The sequence below is a fragment of the Dermacentor albipictus genome, chromosome 1 (assembly GCF_038994185.2).
Source record: "Dermacentor albipictus isolate Rhodes 1998 colony chromosome 1, USDA_Dalb.pri_finalv2, whole genome shotgun sequence".
In the NCBI taxonomy this organism is placed as follows: domain Eukaryota; kingdom Metazoa; phylum Arthropoda; class Arachnida; order Ixodida; family Ixodidae; genus Dermacentor; species Dermacentor albipictus.
The window spans coordinates 102,949,260-102,972,078 of NC_091821.1; the positions used below are offsets into that span (position 1 = coordinate 102,949,260).

A 22,819-nucleotide genomic window follows, 5' to 3' on the forward strand; every position below is an offset into this window, starting at 1 on the left:
GATTTTGCAATGCATATATGCGCCGTGTCGGTCCATAAATTTTACGTAATGTCGAAATTGTGTATCATGCTTCGCTAAACATTTAACATTCGCATAGTAGTGAGCTATGAGAGACATTGCATTTTTAATGGACGAAAAATCTCGGCAATTGGTGTCAACATGTTATCCGTGTTAGAAGAACACTGTCCAGCGAAGCTGTCATCATAATTCTTATTAATCTGATGAGATATTCTAGTCAAAGAAGGCCACTTATTGATGCGTAAAAGAAACAGTTCGGCGCGCATTTTGTACGAAAAAGTTTACTCCTACTTTCACCGCTCTCTGTAACAGGCCCCCACAAGACGAATTGCTCATGGCTGCTAACACGACGGCGCGTCATATGTAGAGTATTTACATATATTGTACTGAAGGCACTTGGCAGTGGGCATGGTGCTAGTGGATGAGAAGAAGACGACGAGGTGTGCTTGCTTCCCCGTTTCGAGATAGGACCGACCTGTTTTAAGCCTACCGCTGCCACCTAGAGCTAGTGCTGCTAGGCGAACACCACCCCCGTTGCATTTGGTGGAGGTGCTGGGTTTCTCTTCAACATCCTGGAACTCCGCAGTCGGACGCTACTACCAGCTGTTACAATGGATGAACCGGGACCGTCCCAGGCTGCTGCTCCCGTGCCCCCGGCGATCGTCTGCTCTGGTGTTATCCGTCAGCGCGATCCGGCTATATTTAGCGGCACAGACGACCACGACGTGGAAGACTGGCTCGCCGAATATGACCGTGTAAGCGCCTATAATAAGTGGGACGACCGCGCCAAGCTCACCAATGTCATATTTTACTTGACTGACGTGGCCAACCTATGGTTCCGCAATCATGAAGCCGATTTTACCACCTGGTCGGCTTTCGCGGCGACTTTGGCTGAGGTCTTCGGCCGTCCCGCAGTTCGTCGGCTTCGTGCTGAGCAGCGCTTGCGTGGTCGAGCTCAACGCCAGGAAGAGACCTTCACCAGTTATATTGAAGACGTGCTCTCGCTCTGCAAGCGCGTCAACTCATCCATGGATGAAGCAGACAAGATCAAGCACGTCATGAAAGGCATCGATGAGCATGCCTTTCAGATGCTCGTCGCGAAGAGTCCCCGCACTATTGCCGAGGCCATACAGCTTTGCCAGCAGTACGACGAGCTGCGCAAGCAACGTGCATCCACACGCGCTGCTCAGCAGGACACTGCGGATCTCTCCCCGTTGGCCTTCGGTCGCGACGCTGCCGACATCTCTGCCTTAATGCCGGAGATAAAGCAGTTCATCCGCCAGGAAGTCGCACGCCAACTCTCTCTGGCGAATAGCGCACCCGAGCCGTCGCCAACCCTGGCTCCTGCGCTTCGTCACGTCATTCAGACGCAAGTTGCCGCGGCGCTGCCATCTGCCCCTCCTCCGCAGCCTGCAGCTGGACCGCCAACGTACGCTGACGTTGTCGCCCGGCCTTACGCTCCTCCGGCTCCTGATTCATACCGGGCCACCGGCACCTACCATGTACCGCCGCCTCCTTCGCGTCCGCTAGTCGTTCCTTACTCGGCTGCTGGAGCCCCTGTCGTCAACCCGTGGCGAACACCTGATAACCGGCCAATCTGTTATTCATGCCATTTTCCGGGCCACGTAGCACGATTCTGCCGCCGTCGCAGCCCCCGTTTACCTGACAGTGGGGGTGCCTCAAGCTACAGGCCTGCTCGACTTCGGCGTCAGGACCACTCCAACCTTCCTCCGGACACCTCTTACAGTCGCCTCCCCTTCGATTCACGCCGGTCGCCTTCCCCACGTCGCCGATCCATTTCCCCGATGGTTCGCCGACCCAGCCCAGCCCGAGAGGAAAACTAGCAGTCGCAGTTCCAGAGGCAAGAACTGCGTTTCCGTCGAACATTTCAAGGCCTCATTCTGCGCCGGCGAACGAAATTGAACTGTCCATAGACGGCGTCATCGTACACGCACTTATCGACACCGGAGCCGCCGTTTCTATTATTAGTGAGAAGCTCTGCCGCAATTTGAACAAAGTGACCATTCCCCTTACCTCTCTTTCTCTGCGTACGGCAACCTCGCATCGCATTCAGCCTTCAGCGTCGTGCACAGCCCGGGTTGCCATTCAAAGCGTTCTGCATGTTATCGAATTTGTCGTCCTGCCTCGTTCCTCGCACGACGTTATTCTTGGTTGGAATTTCCTATCTGTGAATCAAGCTCTTATCGACTGCGCTCGTTGCGAACTTACGTTATCAGTGCCGTGTTTTGACCCTGACGACTATTCTCCTAAAGTTGTTGCCGCCTCTGACATCGATATTGCACCTTTCTCCGCCGCTCTGGTTCCTCTGTTATGTAGCTCTGCTGCGAACTCATCTGTCCTGTTTACGCCGTCGACCACTTGCGCGCGCCGCCGGAACTTTCTGCTTCCGTTTGCTGTCATCACTTTTTGCGAAGGTTCTGCTGCCCTTTACGTGTGCAATCCATCCGCCTGCCCATCATCCCTACTCCGCGGCGAGTGCCTGGGTACAGCTGAAGCTTTCGATAGCATTCTCCCGGCCACCATGTTTGGTGATACGGCATCACTTCCGATTTGTGCCGTAACTCCTGCCGCCGCGACCGATGCCCCTGTAGACGTCTTCGCTCGTTCCGTCGACGCAGAACTCACACCTGCGCAGCACACCGAAATCATCAAGCTCCTCCAGCGTTTTCGTGACTCATTTGACATTGGCCAACCATCCTTGGGCCGGGCGTCCGCAGTCGTTCACCGTATCGACACCGGCCAACAAACACCACTGCGCCAGCGTCCGTATCGTGTGTCGGCCGCTGAACGCCGTGTCATCGACGAGCACGTTGACGACATGCTGGAGCGTGGCATCATCCAGCCCTCTAACAGTCCCTGGGCATCTCCGGTTGTCCTTGTTAAAAAGAAAGACGGCTCCATTCGGTTCTGCGTTGACTATCGCCGCCTTAACCGAATAACGCGCAAAGATGTATATCCTCTGCCACGCATCGACGATGCCTTGGACAGTCTGCAGGGAGCGGAATTCTTTTCCTCGCTGGATCTACGCTCCGGGTATTGGCAAGTGCCCATGGCATAGGCCGATCGCCAAAAGACAGCCTTTGTAACTCCTGACGGGCTATATGAACTCACCGTCATGCCGTTCGGCCTCTGCAACGCGCCTGCCACTTTCGAGCGAATGATGGATAGCATTCTTCGAGGGCTGAAGTGGAAAACGTGCCTCTGTTATTTGGATGACATTGTGGTTTTTTCCACCGACTTTGCGACGCACCTCAGCCGCCTCGAGCAAGTCCTTGCGTGCCTCTCCACTGCAGGACTGCAACTAAATTTGAAGAAATGCCACTTCGGCGCTCGCACGCTTACTATTCTCGGTCATGTAGTTTCCAAAGACGGTATCCTCCCGGACCCCACGAAACTTAGCGCCGTAACCGAGTTCCCCAAACCAACCACCATGAAAGAGCTTCGCAGTTTCATCGGCTTGTGCTCATATTTCCGGCGCTTCATCCGTAACTTTGCCTCTATCATCGCCCCCTTGACGCAGCTTCTCACCGGCAGTTCTGACCTATCAGCCTGGTCCCCGGCATGCGACGACGCATTCCAAAACCTGCGACGCGTTCTCACCTCTCCTCCAGTACTGCGACACTTCGATCCATCTGCACCAACTGAGATCCATACGGACGCTAGCGGTGTCGGGCTCGGCGCTGTTCTTGCACAACGCAAGGATGGCTTCGAAGAGTACGTCGTCGCGTATGCTAGCCGCACCCTTACCAAAGCCGAGGCGAACTACTCGGTTACTGAAAAGGAATGTCTGGCCATCGTTTGGGCAATCGGAAAATTTCGTCCTTATGTGTACGGGCGTCCATTTGACATCGTGACTGACCATCATGCCCTATGCTGGTTATCTTCCTTAAAAGATCCAACTGGTCGGCTCGCCCGCTGGGCATTGCGCCTACAAGAGTACGACATCCGCGTTGTTTATCGCTCCGGCCGAAAACATTCAGACGCAGACGCTCTATCCCGGTCACCCCTGCCCACCGGTCCTGTCCACTCGTCCATTTCCACACATGGAGCCTTCGCCCTCAACATTACCGACATGCCATCAGAGCAGCGCAAGGACCCATGGATCTCTTCGCTTCTTGACTTCCTGTCTAGCCAGTCGCCAGCGCCAATTTCTCGGACGCTCCGTCGTCAAGCAGCGCACTTCATCATTCGAGATAACCTGCTGTACCGCCGCAACTACAATTCGAGCGGTCGCAAGTGGTTGCTTGTTATACCCCGACACCTGCGCCCTGACATCTGCGCCACGTTCCACGACGATCCCCAATGTGGCCACGCTGGTGTCTTAAAGACATACTCTCGCATCCAGCTTCGGTACTACTGGCACGGTATGTACCGCTTCGTTCGCCAGTACGTCCGGTCCTGCCTCATATGCCAACGACGCAAGACGCCACCTCAACATGCCACCGGCCCCTTGCAACCTTTACCATGCCCCGCGCGCGCGTTCGACCGCGTCGGCATTGACCTATACGGTCCGCTTCCCAACACTCCAAGCGGCAACCGCTGGGTTATTGTCGCTATCGACCACCTCACGCGGTACGCCGAAACTTCAGCCCTAGCATCTGCCACAGCAAAAGACGTCGCCAGTTTTCTCCTTCGAAACCTGATTTTACGCCATGGAGCACCTAGAGAATTACTGAGCGACCGCGGTCGCGTTTTTCTCTCCGACGTCATTGCAGCATTGCTAAAGGAGTGTCGCATCATTCACCGCACCACCACGGCATATCATCCTCAAACTAATGGGATGACAGAGCGTTTCAACCGCACCCTTGGCGACATGTTGGCCATGTATGCTTCATCTGACCACTCGAATTGGGATCGCATTCTGCCTTTCATCACCTACGCTTACAATACCGCCAAGCAAAGCACCACTGGGTTCTCCCCTTTCTTTCTCCTTTACGGACACGAACCTTCATGCACTATGGACACGATTCTGCCTTACCGACCAGATGCTTCGGAGTGCACGACTGTTTCTAGAGCGGCTGCTTACGCCGAAGAATGTCGCCAGCTCGCTCGTTCGTTGACATTCCAGGACCAGTGGCGCCAAAAGTATCGCCATGATTCATCTACTGCGGCTACGTGCTTTGCTCCTGGCTCGCTGGTCTGGTTGTGGGTGCCCTCTACTCCTCCAGGCCTTTCCTCTAAGCTGCTCTCCAAGTACCACGGTCCTTATAGGGTACTGAAAAAAACATCCGCGGTCAACTACCTCATCGAGCCAACGGAAGCGCCTTCCGACCAGCGTCGTCGCGGCCAGGAAATTGTGCACGTCTCCCGGCTCAATCAGTGCCATGACCCCCCTGTGTTTTCCTGCCCTTAGGTCGCCAGGATGGCTACTCTTTCGGTGGGGAGTGATTGTACTGAAGGCACTTGGCAGTGGGCATGGTGCTAGTGGATGAGAAGACGACGACGAGGTGTGCTTGCTTCCCCGTTTCGAGATAGGACCGACCTGTTTTAAGCCTACCGCTGCCACCTAGAGCTAGTGCTGCTAGGCGAACACCACCCCCGTTGCAATATAATTAATTCACAAGGACCATTGTAGCAATTACTTTAAAGAAAAGGTTCGTGGTTAAGATCAAGAGCCAATCAAATGCAAGTGATGAAATGTTTCGTGGTGTAAAAAAGTGTCACTCAGTAACTTTTATCGGCACTATGACACAACCTCAAGCAACGGTAGCAACCGACTGTCGTTAAGGCGAGGCACGCATTGTTCGGGAAACCCTTCAGTTCACTACAACTTCGAACTGAAGCCATGAAGCAGTTTTATACAGCGTCAATTGCAATGCCTAAAATGTACTCGAGGTACTACAGCGCAGCCCACGGTGCATAGAAAAGGAAAATTCAAGCAAGGCCTTCTGCCTCACCATGTCTCGTTCCAGCGTTGTTTAATTATACAAACGGAGAACTATTAGCTTCGTCGGTACATAAAAGAGAACCTCGCAAACCTTCATAAGGGATTTACCACAAGCGTTACATACTTCACTTGATTTTTGACCCTCCACCGGGGAATAATGATACCTTCATGTCCCATACTACTAATGAATGATGCTTCGGCTTCTTTCTGGTTGTAGCCATACGGTCCAAAAGGCATATTTCACTAAAAAATTTGGGTCGAGCCGCCTGTATCAGTTCGCCAAACAGATTTGTCATGTATATTCCGCAAGCAACACACACTAGTAAATTGCTCAAGTCAGCTGGACGTGCCGCACGGAAAAGGGAGTATATATATTGATACATACCTTTTCATATTCTGCAAGCAGTTGTACGCCTCCATTAGCTTTACTTCAAATTACCGCGATTTAAAATAAACATGCGATTAGCTGCCTAATTTTGAGAAGCAGTTAGAAAAGCAAATGGTGCTGGTAGAATCTAAACTGCAGTGTTAGTTAAGTCCTCGTGTTACTGCCGAGCGCTTCCGTGAATAAATGCAAAGATTCAAAATATACCATAAATTAATCGTCGTGAGCAAACCTGTTTTAGCGGATTAAAATAAATTAAAAATAAATTGTGCGGTTTTGCATGCCAAAACCACCTTCTGATTATGAGGCACGCCGTAATGGGGGTCTCCGGAAACGTGTACCACCTGGGGTTCTTTAACGTGCCCCTAAATCTAAGTACACGAGTGTTTTCGCATTTCGCCTCCATCGAAATGTGGCCGCCCGTGGCCGGCTTTCGATCCCGCGTCCTCATGCTTAGCAACCCAACACTATAGCCACTAAGCAACTGAGTAAAATCGAGGTAACACTTGTAGAAGTCATATATAGCCAGTATTTGTGACATACTTGTTGCACCGCGGCAGGTATATAATAACTGGATTCTTATATGCTATCTTTTTGCGGTTGTCGATTCGCGTATGAAAAACCCGCAATGGGCTGGTCTGCGCTCCTTCGGCTGGCACTGTAGCGCTGAAATTCAGAACTGTATTGTTGTCTAAGAAATAAGCGCTTTGAATAAATTTTCGCGAACGAATACGTTGCAAAAATATATTTCAGATGACCGCCATAAGTATACAAGCAGAGGGAACGAGAGCGAACAAACGAAAACACTGCAAAAGGCGCCCGTCTATTCCTGCTTGTCTTCAGTGTGTCCGTGTTTGTGCGCTGCTTCACCAGCAAGGTACCATGATCACTCACCAACTAGCCCAACTTTCCACGTTACTTAATCCATCCATCCATCCATTCAACTATCTGATGCCACTATACGAGCTGCAATTCTAAATGCGTTTATGAGTAACGTAGAAAGAGTCGGGTCTTAGCTTTTGATCGAATGATTTTTTTTCGGATACAAAAAATTTCACCGATGAGTACGATACTCCCTAATGGGAATTTCGAGCGCTGCTGTTTAGGTGTTTTTTTATTCGCAGTATATTATGACAAAGAATTTCATTCTGAAGCTAGAGGCGCTCTCGGTGGCGGTGTTGAGCCTCTGCTCGGGCAGCAACGGCAGACGAAGCATTTCTACCGGTTACGGAGTGCACTCTCTAGCGGCAGCGCGGTACCGCAGGCGAATAGCGCATGCGCAGTGAGTCCGAAGCCTACGCCAGCACTTTGTTTCTGCGCTGGCCGCATGCCTGGTCGTTCCAGCCAGTGGCGTAGCCAGAAATTTCGTTCAAGGGGGGGGGGGGGCTCACATTGCAGCTCGGTGTCCTCCTGAAGAGGAAGATTTAGCTCGGGTGCTCGTATCTAAATACATGTAGAAGGAGAATTAGTTTTCCTCGGCAACCAATGCAGTAAATTTGACAAGGTTTGTTGCATTTAAAAGAAAAACTTAAATTATAGTGACTATTGGTTTCGAATTTTTCATTAAGGTTGTGAATTCTTTATTAAAAATTCACCAAAATCGCAAATTTTCAGAAATGTAAACTGTCAAGTTTAAAACTATGTAACGTTGCAATGAAAAATTATATAACAATTCTGTGAATTCCACCTAATAGTACATCTACAGCGGACAAAATTTCTATGTTACACGTGATTCTCAAGAAATTTAGCATTATGGTAATAGGGCTTTCGCAGAATCCTTGTAGACAACGTAACCAATTGACGTAAGATACGAATTGACACACCAAATTTGTCTGCTTTGAAGAAGATGCCGTTTATTGAACAGCGACATGACCCGCCGCGGTTGCTCAGTGGCTATGGTGTTAGGCTGCTGAGCACGAGGTCGTGGGATCGAATCCCGGCCACGGCGGCCGCATTTCGATGGGGGCGAAATGCGAAAACACCCGTGTACTTAGATTTAGGTGCACGTTAAAGAACCCCAGGTGGTCAAAATTTCCGGAGTCCCCCACTACGGCGTGCCTCATAATCAGAAAGTGGTTTTGGCACGTAAAACCCCAGATATTATTATTGAACAGCGACATGTGCTTGTTGCACAGCTAATAGTTTGTAAACATGGTGCTTCTATTTTTTTTTACTTTCGAGTTTTTCAAAATATTTAAACAATGTTCAGGCCCTAAATCAAAATTTCGCTTCTAACAGACACTAGAATTTAACTTTCTCTCTCAAATGCAACAAATTTCATTAAAAGCGATCCGGGGGTTATCACAGAAAAGCGTTTCTGCGTTTTACATGTATTTGAATAGGCCGCGTCGGAGTTGGGCGCGAGCGAAAGCTTCCTCTCAAACAGTTTGTCTGGGGATCAAATACACGAATAATAAGTGCATTGCCATTGCTAAAGATGCTGCAAACGAATTCTTGGACGTTACACACTGTCAAAACAAGTAAAATATGTATTTTTTCATAAACGGATATACTTGTATGTGCCAAAAATTCTGCCCGAAATAACCGATATCAATGCTTCCATGTTTTTTCTCTAATAAGTAAATAAAACAACACATGAACTTTACAACTATATCAGCTCGAAACCAGCAAGGCAGTACACGCCGCTGATATGAAAAATGTAAAGGCCGTGAAATTAACAAGCTGAGGACAAATATTGTAATGACACTTTGTCATTCAAAAACCTTGCAAGACTGCGAGTAGGCCTAGTTGGAACAAATTCATCTTAAAACTTTATCGTAAGTGGATCTTTCATGCACCTTGCTGTTCTTATGTTGACCGGGTGGCTTTGGTCCACGTCTTCGTTTTTTATCACAAGTGGTATATGTACTGTAGATGTACTCTCTTGACTTGATCGCGCAGATCTGTGTGTATTATATGCGCTATAGGCGTGCTCTGTTTGACTAGATCGCGCAGATCTGTGGGTATATAAGCAGGTGGTTTTTCAAAAATAAAACCAGTTGTTATAAAGCGCTCGTCCTTGTGTTTCTTCTATTCTTCGTCCCTGTTTGTTTGCGCACAATAAGTTTTAATAAGAACCTTGTTTAGATTCTTGTACATATGCAACGGCCAGTGAAAAATCTCAATGACGCTGTCATTTGTTCCAATGTACAACGCAGGAGCAGCTGTCAGCAGTCGTGTATCGTGAGTAATTGCACCGAAATTATAGCCGCAACAGAGAGCATGTATAAAGATCAGGAGATCTGCAAAGTAAACGAAGGCGAATCAAATGAGAGTCAGCCAATGCGAATATATGACAAACTGGGTACCTCATGTAAAAGTAGTCTCCATGATCATTTAGACATTCGTCCCGTTGTCTAACTAGTCGCGTGATTCTCATCTCATTAAATTCCTTGGGTTGTTGCTTCAAAAAGTCTGCAACTGACTCTTTCACGTCATCGTCCGACACGAATCTGCTTCCCTTGAGCTGTTTTTTCGGTTGCCCCAAAATGTGTAAGTCGCAAGGCGACAGGTCTGAGATGTATGGTGGATGTTGCAGCGTTTCCGCTTGAACTTTGCCAGTTTTGTATTAACCACATCAGCGACGTGGGGACTGGCATTGTCGTGGAACAAGATGACCCCATTCGTAAATTTTCCACGCAGTTTATTCTTCATTGCGACACGCAGCCGGTCCAGCGTTTCGCAATATCGGAAACAATTGATAGTCTTTCTAGATTTAGCAAATTCTGTCAGTAATGGCCCCTGACGATCGAAAAAAAAAAAGTCAACAACACCTTTCTAGCGGAAATGACAGCCTTTGCTTTCTTTGGCGGTGGTGAATTCGAATGTTTCCAGTGTAAGCTCTGCCGTCATATTTCAGGCTCGTAGTAGTGTCATGATAGTTCGTCCCCGAGCCCAATTGCACACAAGAAATCGTCACCCTCGTTGTGATACCGGATCAGATGAGTAAAGGTAGCGCCGAACTTCACCGTCTTCTGGCGGTGGTTCAAAATCTTGGGCATCCACTGCGCACTCAAGAGCCGATAACCGAGATGTTCATGAATTATGGTGTGAACCGAACCGTGACTGATGTTCACACGCTCTTCCAGTTCATCGATGCTTATCCTCCGTTTTTGTCTCATCAGCTCATCAACCTTTGCAATTTTGTTAGGGATGATTGCACGATGGTTTTGGCCCGGCGTTGGATCGTCTTTGCAACTTTCACGTCGTTCTTTGAACCATTTGCTGGAACGCTTCACAGTGGCCAATGAAATGCAATGTTCAACGTACACGGCAGGCATACGGAGACTAATTTCTTTTTGGGAAATACTTTCAACTACGCTGCTCAACTTCTAGAGCGTCCATTATGTCGCGTAACCATGTTCAACCCTGTGTATGAGAGTATTAAACAACCTTGATACTTACACCTGCGTGTCACTTGTACTAGAGAGATGCCTCTGTGTCACGTGCATGCCTAGCAGATAATGGACCGAACAATTATTGCGCGGGGTGGGTTGGCTCACTATCATTTTACTCGCCTTCTTACATTAGAAATGCGAAGATACAATGGAATATACAAATGCGAAGATACAGCTTGATAAAAGGCAAAAAGTGTCACTGGAAACCAAGTTCACGTATACACAAAACCCCGCCACAAGATATCTAAATATACGTATAAGCCTCCAATAAATCTACGTATCTAAAAAAGTCACTGTATAGAATGCGTCAAACAAGGCAAATAAACATGTTGCGCAATCAGAGATTCACAGAATCCTAGATCCCACCCCCATTCCATCCACTCCCCCCAATGCACCGTGCGCGACGGAAGGCGGCGCGCTTTCTCCCCGCTTTTCTCTTTTGCGCACACAAGACAGCCACCATCGTCGTCTCACCCATTCCAGCCCCCCATCCGCCTCCCTATACGCGTTCACTCACACATACAGCATGCGGCGCGTGGTCACGATGTTATCGCCCTTGGACTTTATAGGAAACATGAGGGCGATGGCAGGAATGGGCCTGGAGTGTCGATATGATTGCTTTTGCAATACTGTATGATAAGACTATCCGGCAACTGAAGCGCCCCATGGCCCATTGCTGTCCGCAAAAGAAGAAGTAACAAAATCGAATTTTCACCATTCGACAATTAGCTGCGCCACAGCAATCTCTTTTTTTTCCTTTGTGGGGCCGGGGCACCGAAATGAAAAAGCGCAAAGTATGTTGGCCACAATCGAATGCCTACTTTGGGCACCTAATGTAGCTACCGAAAGAATATCGAAGAAAACGTGAGGCGCTTGGTCCACCGAGAACCATACGCATATATCTGCTCGGTATCCTACACTGGCGAGACCAGACTTTCCGGAGAGGTTGCGCTCAAGCGAACGCGGTTCAATTCGTCAAGCCCCCACAGTGATGGCGGCGAGCGACGATAGTTTCTTTTTCTCGTCTGCTAGCCAGAAAGTGCCCAGAACTCTGCCAGGTGAAAATCCACTCGGCCAGAGAAAAGCGAACGCGCACCAAAGTCCGCCGTGCGGTGGTCGTTGGAACACGAGAAAAACGCATGCCCTCTGGCAGCCCGCGGGTAGGGTAGCGAGGACAAAAAAAATTTAAGAGGCTCAATGTGTCCTCGCGAATAAAGTCGAAGTAGAAAAATAAACAAGAATGTAGTTACCTTGGCTGACTTTAGTGTCTTGACATGAATGCTTTGGCGTAGGTGAAAAAAAAATTTGATATTTTTTGTGTCATGACGGCACGAATGAACCACCAGAACGCTTCATCTGATCGGACCTCGCTGCTGGCTTTGTCAACTTGCCTGATAGTGTGTTGATTTGGCTTGTCTCTTTGTATGCTCCGATGTAAGAGTTTAGAAAAGTAAATGCACCTTTGGCGTTCAATATTTATAGTAACATAAAACCCAAAAAGTTCCGCAATTGAAAATCTAAAGCACAACTTTGGCAATGTCAATGCACCTTTCACATCAGAAGTTTATAAGTTTATAAGAACTTTACACCCATAAATTTTGTAATTGACATCCATGCGCTGCGTAGATTCCGCGGCCTCCGCAAGATGCCGTGGTGAGCCCGTTCGCCATCAAAACGCCCTTGAAACTTTGTGCTCGGATGGGGCTGCTTGCGTTAGGGGCTCCCGGTGCATGGGCACTGCCGCGAAATCCACCCGAGTTCGCAAGGTTCGCGCTGAAATGTCTTTCCGAGCGTGAAAAATACATTCTAGAGAAAATTCAGAATGGTTTCCGACACCGGGGATTGCTTCGGTGGGCGGTGCATGGACAGCACGAAAAAATTTCGGGGGGGGGGCTGAAGCCCCATAAGCCCCCCCCCCTGGCTACGCCCCTGGTTCTAGCCCTCCGCTTTCCTCCTCACCCTTTTTGCCATACCCTAATCTGCTTACCGCCTCCTGGTTACCCTCCCCTCCGCTTTCCTCCTGTCTTTCAACCCCCCCCCCCCCCCCCGCAGCGCTCCGTGTTCGCTTTCAGCTTTTTGTTGTGTTCGCTCGGTTACGTCGAGGCCGACGCCGACTCTCGACGCAGGAACGGGCGCCTAAGAGCTGCACTCTAATAAATGAAACGAATCTCTAAATAGCAGGTATGTTTCTTTACCCTACTCTACAGTGGTGGCCATCACTATGTCAAATGGCAAATGCTCAAGCTCGACATTTGCAGTTTCTTGAGGCACGCGCATAAGATTAAAAATTTCGCTGTTTTCAGGGTTAAAATTCTGCACTGAATTTTTGAAATGCAAAAGCAAAAAAAAACTAAATTATGTTTTCGAATGAGATGCACTTGTTTATCCACATCTTGCCTTTTTGATATCATATTGTAACGCCGCATCGGAGGAGCGTGGAAGAGGGAAGCAGCGGCGCGAGGGTTTTGGAGTGATCGCCTGTTTCGAACCGTCCCATGTCTTCTCTACCCTTTTCACTGTTAATAAATTCATTCTACACACGTAACAAGTGGTGGAAGTGGTGGGTACTGGACGCCATGGACAACCCAGTCCTACAAGATCTTCGAAGAAGCAGACGCCTGGCTGGACTACCACTAAAGCCAACAAGCATGGCCGACACCCAAGCAGGCCGGTCATTGAACACCATCGACGAACAAGCCAGCCCGAGACCAAGACATCCTAGCTACTGGACGCCGGAACCTCGTATATTCTCAGGTAAAACAGATGAAGACGTGGATGACTGCAGCCGAGACACTACGAAAGAGTAAGCCGGCTTAACGGGTGGAGTACGTCAGCGGAGCTTGTGAACGTTTCATGTTTTCTCGCCGGTACCGCTCTACTTCGGTTTGACAATCATGAACACGTACGTGCTGACCACTTGGGAAACTTTTGTCTAGGAACTGAGAGCCTGCTTTGGTGACTACAATTCCAAAAAGAGGAAAGCGGAACACACGCTTTCGCGCAGAGCGCGATTGCCTGGTTAAACGTGTAAAACGTATATTGAAGAAATATTGAAGCTATGCGGAATTGTTAACGCGAATATGTCGAATGAAGACAAAGTAGGACATCTGTTAAAAGGCATCGCTGAAGACGTCAACAATTTTTTAATAACGAAAGAAAACCTGAACACTCCTTCCGAATTCAGGCAGCAATGTCGCGCGTTCGAAGCTCTGAAGACACGAAGGATCTTACCGAAGTTCGGGCGCTTGGACAACGTCACCACAGTTGCAAGTGTGGACGTCGCTGCCTGCGATGATATCACCTCAAGCGTGCGTCGAGTGTTTCGAGAAGAGCTAGCACGACTTCAGGGAGTAAACCCTGGTTATTAGTGCGTATTTGACGAGTGTATTCCCGAGCCACCATCCTAGTCGCGAGAACATCGCATCGAGCGACGACCGCCTTCTGGAGAACCACACTTAAATCTTTCGGTCTGTCCCGGCGAATCTCAGTCGCTGCCAGTCCTCACCGGTCCATCGTGACACTACGGAGTACTACCCAACATTACGACGTGTTGCTGCGGAATACTCGATGCCACGACATGCTCCCGCGGAATCATACCCGGCGCCACGCGTACCTGCTCCATTTAGTTTCAACCGCGACCTACCTGTCTGCTACGCCTGCGGTTACCAGGGGCAACGCGCTCTTGTTGCCGCTGCCCGCAGCGAGCGCCACGTTTTTCGGCGTACGCAGCTCGTGTGCACGAAGACGCGCCCGCGCCATCCATCCTCTGCGGCAACAGTGGTTGTACCAATCGCCTTGTCTGCGAGCGCAGCCTACACCGCCGCCGATCCGACTGCGCCGTTCGCCTTCCGCGCCGCAGCTGGGAAACTGTGTGTGTGCGTGTATGTGCAGACGGTGCAAATACTACTGCTCTTGTCGATACGGGTGCTGCTGTTCCTGTTATGAGCCTTCGCTTTAAAGATTGCTTAGGACAGAAAGTTCTGTTCGCGTGGGATCGCAAAGAAACTTTTCGTGAAACTTTTGCGAATGGAGGACAGAACTTTAGAGCCGAGTTCACTGTATTGGTCCACGCAACACATGTTATTTTGGGCATAGATTTCCTACGTGAATGCAGCGCTACACTTGACTGTGGGACTGGAGATATTTTACTAAGGAGCGCGTTGCCAATCGCCATATACTCGACGATTTGTAGACCGATCAAGCCGACGTGTTTTCGCTGTCTGAAGATGTGTTACTGCCTGGTCGCACAGCCATGTTTGTTCCCGCGAGTTCTTCACGTGTCCGGATAGGATCATGCAGCGCTCTTGTCGAGCCATAACAATGCGATTAAGAAGAATGTGTTGGTCCCTCAATCTGTTGTTCAAGCCATCGACGGGCGCGCTTTCTTGTATACAGTGAACGTTTCTGTGAGCCTGTTACACTGCCAGTCGGACTTAAACTGGCAACATTTGAGGAGCAAGCCACAATTGATGTACGAACAGTTGCAGCGCTTTCAGACATCAGTCGACCATTGCCCAACTATTCGGATCACTTGCGACGTATGATAAACTAGTCGTCGTCTTCCGAGCAGGAGGTACTCCAACAGGTGCTCGCGTGCTACAGTCGGCATTTGATTTTACTCAACGCGTGCGTTCTCGGATGTTGCCGAAATCCCGCATGCACCACTGCATCAACACAGGGCAAGTGACTCCGATACGTCAGAAACCCTATCGCGTATCTCCCACGGAAGAAAAGTGATCGCCGAATAGGTCGAAGAAATGCTGCAGAAAGGCTTTATTCAGGAGTCTTGCAGTCCTTGGGCAGCTCCTGTTATACTAGTGAAAAAGAAAGACAATACGTGGAGATTTTGTGTCGACTACTGCCACCTGAATGCCGTCACAAAGAATGACGTGTATCCCTCACCACGCATTGACGATGCTGTTGACTGCCTTCACTCCGCATCGTACTTTTCGTCCGTTGACCTCAGGTCCGGGTACTGGCAGATACCGATGCACCCGTCTGACATAGAAAAGACCGCTTCTGTTACGCCTGACGGACTTTACGGAGTTTACGGAGTTTAAAGTCATGCCGTTTGGCTTATGTAATGCCCCAGCTACCTTCGAGCGATTTATGGGACTGCATCCTCCGTGGTCTACAATGGGAGATTTGTAGGTGTTATTTAGATGACAGGATTATTTTCGGTCGAACTTCCCACGAGCACAACCAGCGGCTCCGCGTTGTGTTGAACTGCATCCAATTGGCTGGCCTCGTTTTAAACTCTAAGAAGTGTCGTTTCGGTGAGCGTCAAGCCCTTGTGGATATCTCATCGGTAAGGACAGTATACGACCAGATCCCCAAAAGATTTCTGCTGTTCGCAACTTTGAGCAGCCGAAGACAGTGAAAGACCTCAGAAGTTTCCTGGGCCTATGTTCTTATTTTCGCAGTTCTTTTAAAGACTTCGCCCAGCTTGCTTGTCCACTGGCTGATCTGCTCCGCAAGGACACTCCCTACATATGGTCTGCTCAGTGCGAAACTGCTTCCTAGCAGCTGAAGATTTTGCTCCCCTCTGGGCCACTTAGCCATTTCGATCCGGAGGCGTTCAACAAACTGCATACTGCTCCAAGTGGTGTGGGTGTTGGCGCTAGGCTCGTCCAGTTTCATGACAGACGCCAACACGTTATTGCGTACGCAAGTCGTGCTTTGACAAAAGCAGAGAGCAATTATACAATCACGGAACTGGAATGTCTTGCTGTTGTTTTCGCCATCCACAAGTTCAGATCTTATTTGTATGGCCGCCATTTCAAGATTGTCACCGACCATCATTCTCTCTGCTGGCTCGTGACCCAGCTGGGCGGTTGTCTCGGTGAGCCTTGCGTCTTCAAGAATACGACTTTTCTGTTGCTTATAAGAGCGGTTGGTGCCACACAGATGCCGACTGCTTATCTCGCCTTCCCTCTCAGAGCGAGGGTACTGATGATGACCATTTCGACGACTACTTAACTAAAATCTCATCGGACTATCTTTACTTTCCCGTCTTCAAGAACGAACAACAGCGCGACCCTTCACTAAAGCCGGTTATTGATGCGACCCACAGATCTGAACGGGCTACGCCATTTGTGATTCGTGACGGTCTGCTTTACCACAATAATTATTCAAACAATTATTCTCCACTGCTGCTGGTCGTCCCAAAATGCCTGCGCCTTGCAGTACTTCGGGCCATGCACGACGACCTTACATCCGGTCCCCTTGGATTCGCTCGAACGCTGCACCGCCTCCGACAGCGTTTCTACTGCCCTCAATCGTGGAAGACGACCAAGCAGTATGTCGCCAGCTGTGATGTCTGCCAACGCCACAAACAACCGACTACAGCCCCTGCAATAACTCTGCAACCGGTTAGACCGCCGACTTCTCTTTTTGAGATAGTGGGTATAAATTTACTCGGTCCCTTCCCCAAGTCTTTCACTGGCTACCGCTGGGTAATCGTGTGCGTAGATTATTTAACACGTTTTACTGAAACAATGGCACTTGTCTCAGCGACAGCATCCGATGTCTCGGGGTTTCTTCTGCATTCGATTATCTTCCGCCACGGAGCTCCTCATGCGGTGATAAGTGATCGCGGCCGGCAGTTCACCGCTGACGCCGTGGAAGAGTTGCTACGCCTTTGTGGAACTCAATATCGTCATTCCACGCCTTACCATACGCAAAACAACGGTCTAACCGAGAGCACCATTCGTACCCTCGTCAACAAGCTTTCAATGTATGTTTCAGTGGATCATATGTACTGGGATGCGGTGTTACCATTCATCACGTATGCCTTTAACGCAGCCAAGCATGAAGTCACAGGATACGCACCTTTCTTCTCTACGCTCGCCATCCTCAAAGTTTTCTCAACGCGATACTTCCTTTTTCACCTAACGACGATGCTTCTGTCACGCAGAGATTGTGTCGTGCAGAAGAAGCACGTCGACTTGCCCGACTCAGAACCCTGTCATCGCATGTTCATGCTAAGGCTCGCTACGGCGCACAACATCTGCTCGTCAGATTTGCCACCGGTGACTTCGTGTGGCTGTGGACACCGGTTCAGAAAAGGTGACTTTGCCAAAAGCTCCTCTCCAAGTATTCAGGCCCGTTCGTCATGCTCAAATGCTTGAGTGAAGTGACCTATGTCATCGCTAAAGTGACGGCTGATAACTGCCGTTCACGTAAGACGCAAGTTGTGCACGTCGCATGATTGAAACCGCACCATCAACGCGCACTCCGACTCTCTCGGTGAGCTTCGTCTGCCCCGGAGGAAAATGTAGCACCGCGTAGAAAGGGGCGTGGAAGAGAAGGAAGAAGCGGCGCGAGGATTTTGGAGTGATCACCTGTTTCGGGCCGTCCCATGTCTTTTCTACTCTTTTCACTGTAAATAAATCCATTCTACATTCGTAACAATATTACAGAGATCATTTGGTCATTAGTGCTTTGACTTTTTAAATCTACGTCTGCTCCTCTCATGAAAGAGTGTTATTCTCAATATAACAACTACAATGATGCCACGAGGCAGAGGTGATTTATTGAGACAGCTAAGAACTTTCAGTATGTGCCCCCAAAAACTGTTATGTATGCTAATGACAATGTTTTTACCGCAGGTGAGCTTCGAAACTATTGCAAACACACTAATGGGAAATTTAATGAGGAGAAAACTTGGGACAGTGCTCTGCGTACGCATCCGTTGATGAGTGAGCCTTTGCAGACATTCCACATGAAAATGTTCAAGGGGGATATATACGTCTTCGCGGATTTTCGTGGATTTTCGCTTACCATACTTTCCTGAATGTATGTAGTGTCCTCTCAGAATGAAAGGATCTAAAAATGTTTTGTGTGCTAATTTATAAGTGGTACCCTGTGTTCTTCAACAGGCTGTAGCTGTTTCAGTTCACAAACATGTTCAGTACTTACAGAAGGAATATTTGTTATGGGATAGCGATAGCAAAACAGGCACAGTAGCCTGAGTGGCACAAGTGTAAGAGGATTGAACAGTGCAAGTGAGTGGTTAGAGCCAATCGGTCAGTACTATACAAAAACATGCAATACCAAATGCAGCAAACAAAGGAAAATATACAGAGAATTGCCATTTTTCGCACAGTTGCGTTAACCTGCTAAAAATATTAAAACACAAATTTTCTCAACTTGACTTAATGTTGAAAACTCTGCCTTTTAATTTGGATGTATGACTTTCATGCTCAAGCTCTGTATTTTGCTCCAGAGTTTTATATGCAATATAATTGGACAGAACAAAGTAGCAATCTTTCCGAGTTTTAAGTGACTCCTGTGAACAACACAATGAGCATTCGTGAATGAAATATCAGTGGAAGTTCCAACAATAATTACAAGATCAATGTGCTTAGAGACTACCATTAAATTATTAATCTCACATTGTATTAGACTTCCCCAATGAGTACGGATAAGCAGGAAGTTTCTAACTCAAGATAGTGATCCACTAATTGAAGACATCATTAGTATAGTGCCTCATTCTGCTTGTAGCTTCCATCAGATAATGCAGAGATTCTTCTGCACACATGCTATTGTCCATCTAATATGGTTCAAGACTGATATAGTAACTAGCTAACATAAAGTATTACAAACCATAGTTGGTGCATTCCTTTCTTGTCATGAGCTGAACGTCTCAAAGTATTTGTAATCCTTGTGTTCTAAAAGTTCTGTGCGATGTATTCATATTTTCGTCCATTTTCACGTGGCTAATGACCATTTTTTTGCATGCAATGCAAACCAAGACTTACGCTTTGTAGTTTCAGCTTCAGCAGCAATATTGTGGGAGCTTGATTTTGAAAATAATTTTTTGTATATTCCATAAATGCCACACAGAAGGAAGCTTAAAGCTATCATTGTGAAACCATAAAGCCATGGAAATAGTAGGGCTTGCTTTTGTTCCTGAAAAGAAAGAGAAACATGCAATTCGCATTAACCAATGCAGCTCATACGTTTCACTTGTGTACTTGTACGCTTGGCTGTAGTAAATGAATTAAACTTAAGCAATAGGGGCGATAAATTGCGTATACCAACACTAATGAACGTAATGGACTGATGAGCATACATACAGTAACAGAACTTAGTGCCAATATGAAGTACAAAGAAAGAGAGTGCATGACACGAGCGCTGCTTTCCTCTCAAATTAATTTTTATTTCGGTCTACCCAGAACACATGTACAGGTCAAGAAAAAAGAAACATATGCCGAATGCAGCATAAAGCCATGTAAAATCACATGGGATGCACTGTCAAGCAGCACGCGCTGGCTATAGATTTATAGGGAGTAGTGACACAACACTCGTGTTGTGTAGTCCTTTCTTTGTCCTTGGTCTTAGCGTGGAGTTTAGTGCATCACCGTGAATCCAATCCAATTAGCCTGATTTGCAGCCATACTTGATCGCAATGTTGAAGACAAAATAGGCAGGCTACACGGCCTTTGGAAAATATATCGATAAGCCTTATTCTTAAAATGTGGCTTTACTGTTATGCTTTAGGTTTAAACATATACTGAGATTTCATTTACACTAAGTAAAAGTTGTAAAAGAACGCTTACAGGGCAACTCTGGCAATTTTTTAGGCACATGGATATGAGCAATAACTTTTTTGTACGTTCTTATGGGTCATTTCATTATGCAACATATGGCGTGATTGAGTGTCGTTTAGAATTATATTTAAATTAATTTTAAATACTGGCATGCACACTCAATTCTTGCTCTCACATGGAGGGCGTGATCTGACAACGACTATGCTTGCTACTTCAGCGTGTACAGGACTCTTAAAGGCGTCAGCAAATGTGTTCAACTTAGCTGCAGGTGCAAAGGTTGTGGAGGTTACTTTCATGTTTTTCATTTATTTTTTCTGCCAAGAAGAGTCATATACGTAGTACACGAAAACATCTAGAATTTGCAGTAGTTGAACACATTGTTCATTGAGGTTGCTTTAGTGCTGCTGTCCCTTGTCTTTGCCTGCTTTAATGTCACCACTGTACGTTTTACGGAGGGGGGGGGGATGCGGCCCGACCAGTTTTCCGAACCCCTTTATATATATATATATATATATATATATATATATATATATATATATATATATATATATATATATATATATATATAATTTGCTGCACATGAAACTTTGTGTGACCGCGACGAATGGTTCACTGAAGGGACGTTCTTCTATGAGAATTTACGAGACCTAGCTCATAGTAGGCGACAGTTCAATTTGACAGCCTGAGTCCTCTCCCACCAACAAGAATGTGGCGTCTCTCGGTGGTGTAATCTTCCTTCGTGTAATTGTAAGCTTCGCAATCGCTAATACTGCTCCGCTTTTCCGGCCAAAGTGCAGCTTCTCTCTGTCTGTCTTTTTCTTTTTCTGCGAGTCCGAGTATAAGCGCTCCTGCGCATGACTGCTGTTGATTCTGATTTCGAGTTAATCCGGCTTGGCCAAATTTCGGCTACTGAGTGAATTATACAGGGTATCCCAACTATCATGCACCAAGACTTAAACAAAGAACAGTTGCGTTACTCGAAGAAAACCTAGTGCATATTGTTTCCAGTACACTGGAGTAGCCGCCAGTAATTCTCTCGTTCTGAAACTTAATTCGATAATTGCAATTAATTATCTATTTGAGAAGTACTGTCCTAATTATCAAAGTGTCAATGAGGCATTTGTAAGCACTCCAGGCACCCCCAAATGACATCTAACTGCTGTGTTTTCAGCGACGTAGTAATTCAGTGCAATTTTTTCCGACTGGCAAACACACCTCACGAGATATGAAAATACCATGTGACTGCGCTCCCACCCGCATCATAAAGCACCGCCCTCAAATAAGCTGATTGAAAGCAACTGATGTCGCAAACCCGAACGACAGCGCATCCCCTTTGGTAATGGCACGGAAGGAGCACCAACAGCAGGTTTCGCGGCTTCGCAGCGATTCCTTCCTTTCTACGTCACACTTCTTATCAGTCTCTCAAGACCGAGTGATCACATGGACAATAAAAGCCCCTTGATAACGCGGCCGAAGCGCCGCTCTGACTACGCACAAAACGCAGAAAGCAATGTAATAGGCATGGAATGTTTCAAAATCCTGGCTTTGCTCGCACCCCATCGACAGAGTGCGCGCAGATGTATACTTCGCGCCAGAAACTTGCTTAGCACCAAAGCGAAATTGAAGTGACGGTTTTAGTTTTCATGAGAGTGTATACATGCTGCGAAAACAGGTTTATGGCATCAAATAAAATTGAAATAAAGAGCCCGGGAAGCGAACCACGTGTTGAGAAAAGGCAAAACCGATGCGTTCAAGAAAGTAAATAACCACTTCTAAATGAGCCGAATTGGAAATAGGGACGCCTGCACAAAAAACAAACAGAAAACTACATTAGGTTTCAGTGTGCCCATCTTATCTATTAATTCGTCAGCGCCGTTGAACACCAGTTGCTGCCTAGAGGACATGTTCGACTAGGTCTCCTTCAGCAGCAGTATACTGAGTCCGCTTTATCACATCTTCAGTGGCTGTCTTGAGGACCGACGCTCGAATTCTACAGCAGACATTCGTTATCCTTGACTTGAGCTAATCTGACGTCCGTCTCGATCATGTAAGCACGGTCGTTCACATAACACCAAAGAAAGAAATAGAGCGGAGAGAGGTCAGGTGACCTAGCCGGCCAATTTACAAGCCCGTGCCTTCCAGTCTTCATAACGGCGGTGTTCGGGTAGTGCACGAAAGTAGTAAAGGAAGGACAGAGACGAGTAAAGAGTGCTATTACCGCCGTTATGAACCATCACCAACTCGCCAAGCCTCTACCCTAATACCTTCCAATGCGCATGATGCGCATGAAAAGTCGCATCCAGCCAGTTTCGCACTCGGTTGCTGTTGTGTGCTGGCGCCCCATCTTGATGATACCACAGAAGTGGAAAACGTGGCAGTGGGACATTGCTGAGAAACTCATCCACCACTCCTTCAAGGATTTCGTCCACGTGACGCTGTCCAGTCAGTGTGTGATCGAAGAAGATGGGACCGATTATAGCACCGGCGTAAATTCCGCGTGCCACATCGAACGACCACTGGCACTGCTGCCGATTGCGCTTTACTTAGTGTGCATTGT

At 47.8% G+C, this 22,819-nt stretch overlaps 1 protein-coding gene across 3 annotated transcripts in view; it reads right to left on the reverse strand.

The window, feature by feature from the left end:
* Positions 1–22,819, reverse strand: part of LOC135914203 (ileal sodium/bile acid cotransporter-like) — a 263,412-nt gene that overhangs the window by 21,978 nt on the left and 218,615 nt on the right. For all 3 annotated transcript variants that reach the window (XM_065446951.2, XM_065446950.2, XM_065446952.2), the window contains one exon: positions 19,471–19,621. In XM_065446951.2, the coding sequence (XP_065303023.1) occupies positions 19,488–19,621 (134 nt within the window). In that variant the 3' untranslated portion in view covers positions 19,471–19,487. The remainder of the gene's footprint in view (positions 1–19,470; positions 19,622–22,819) is intronic.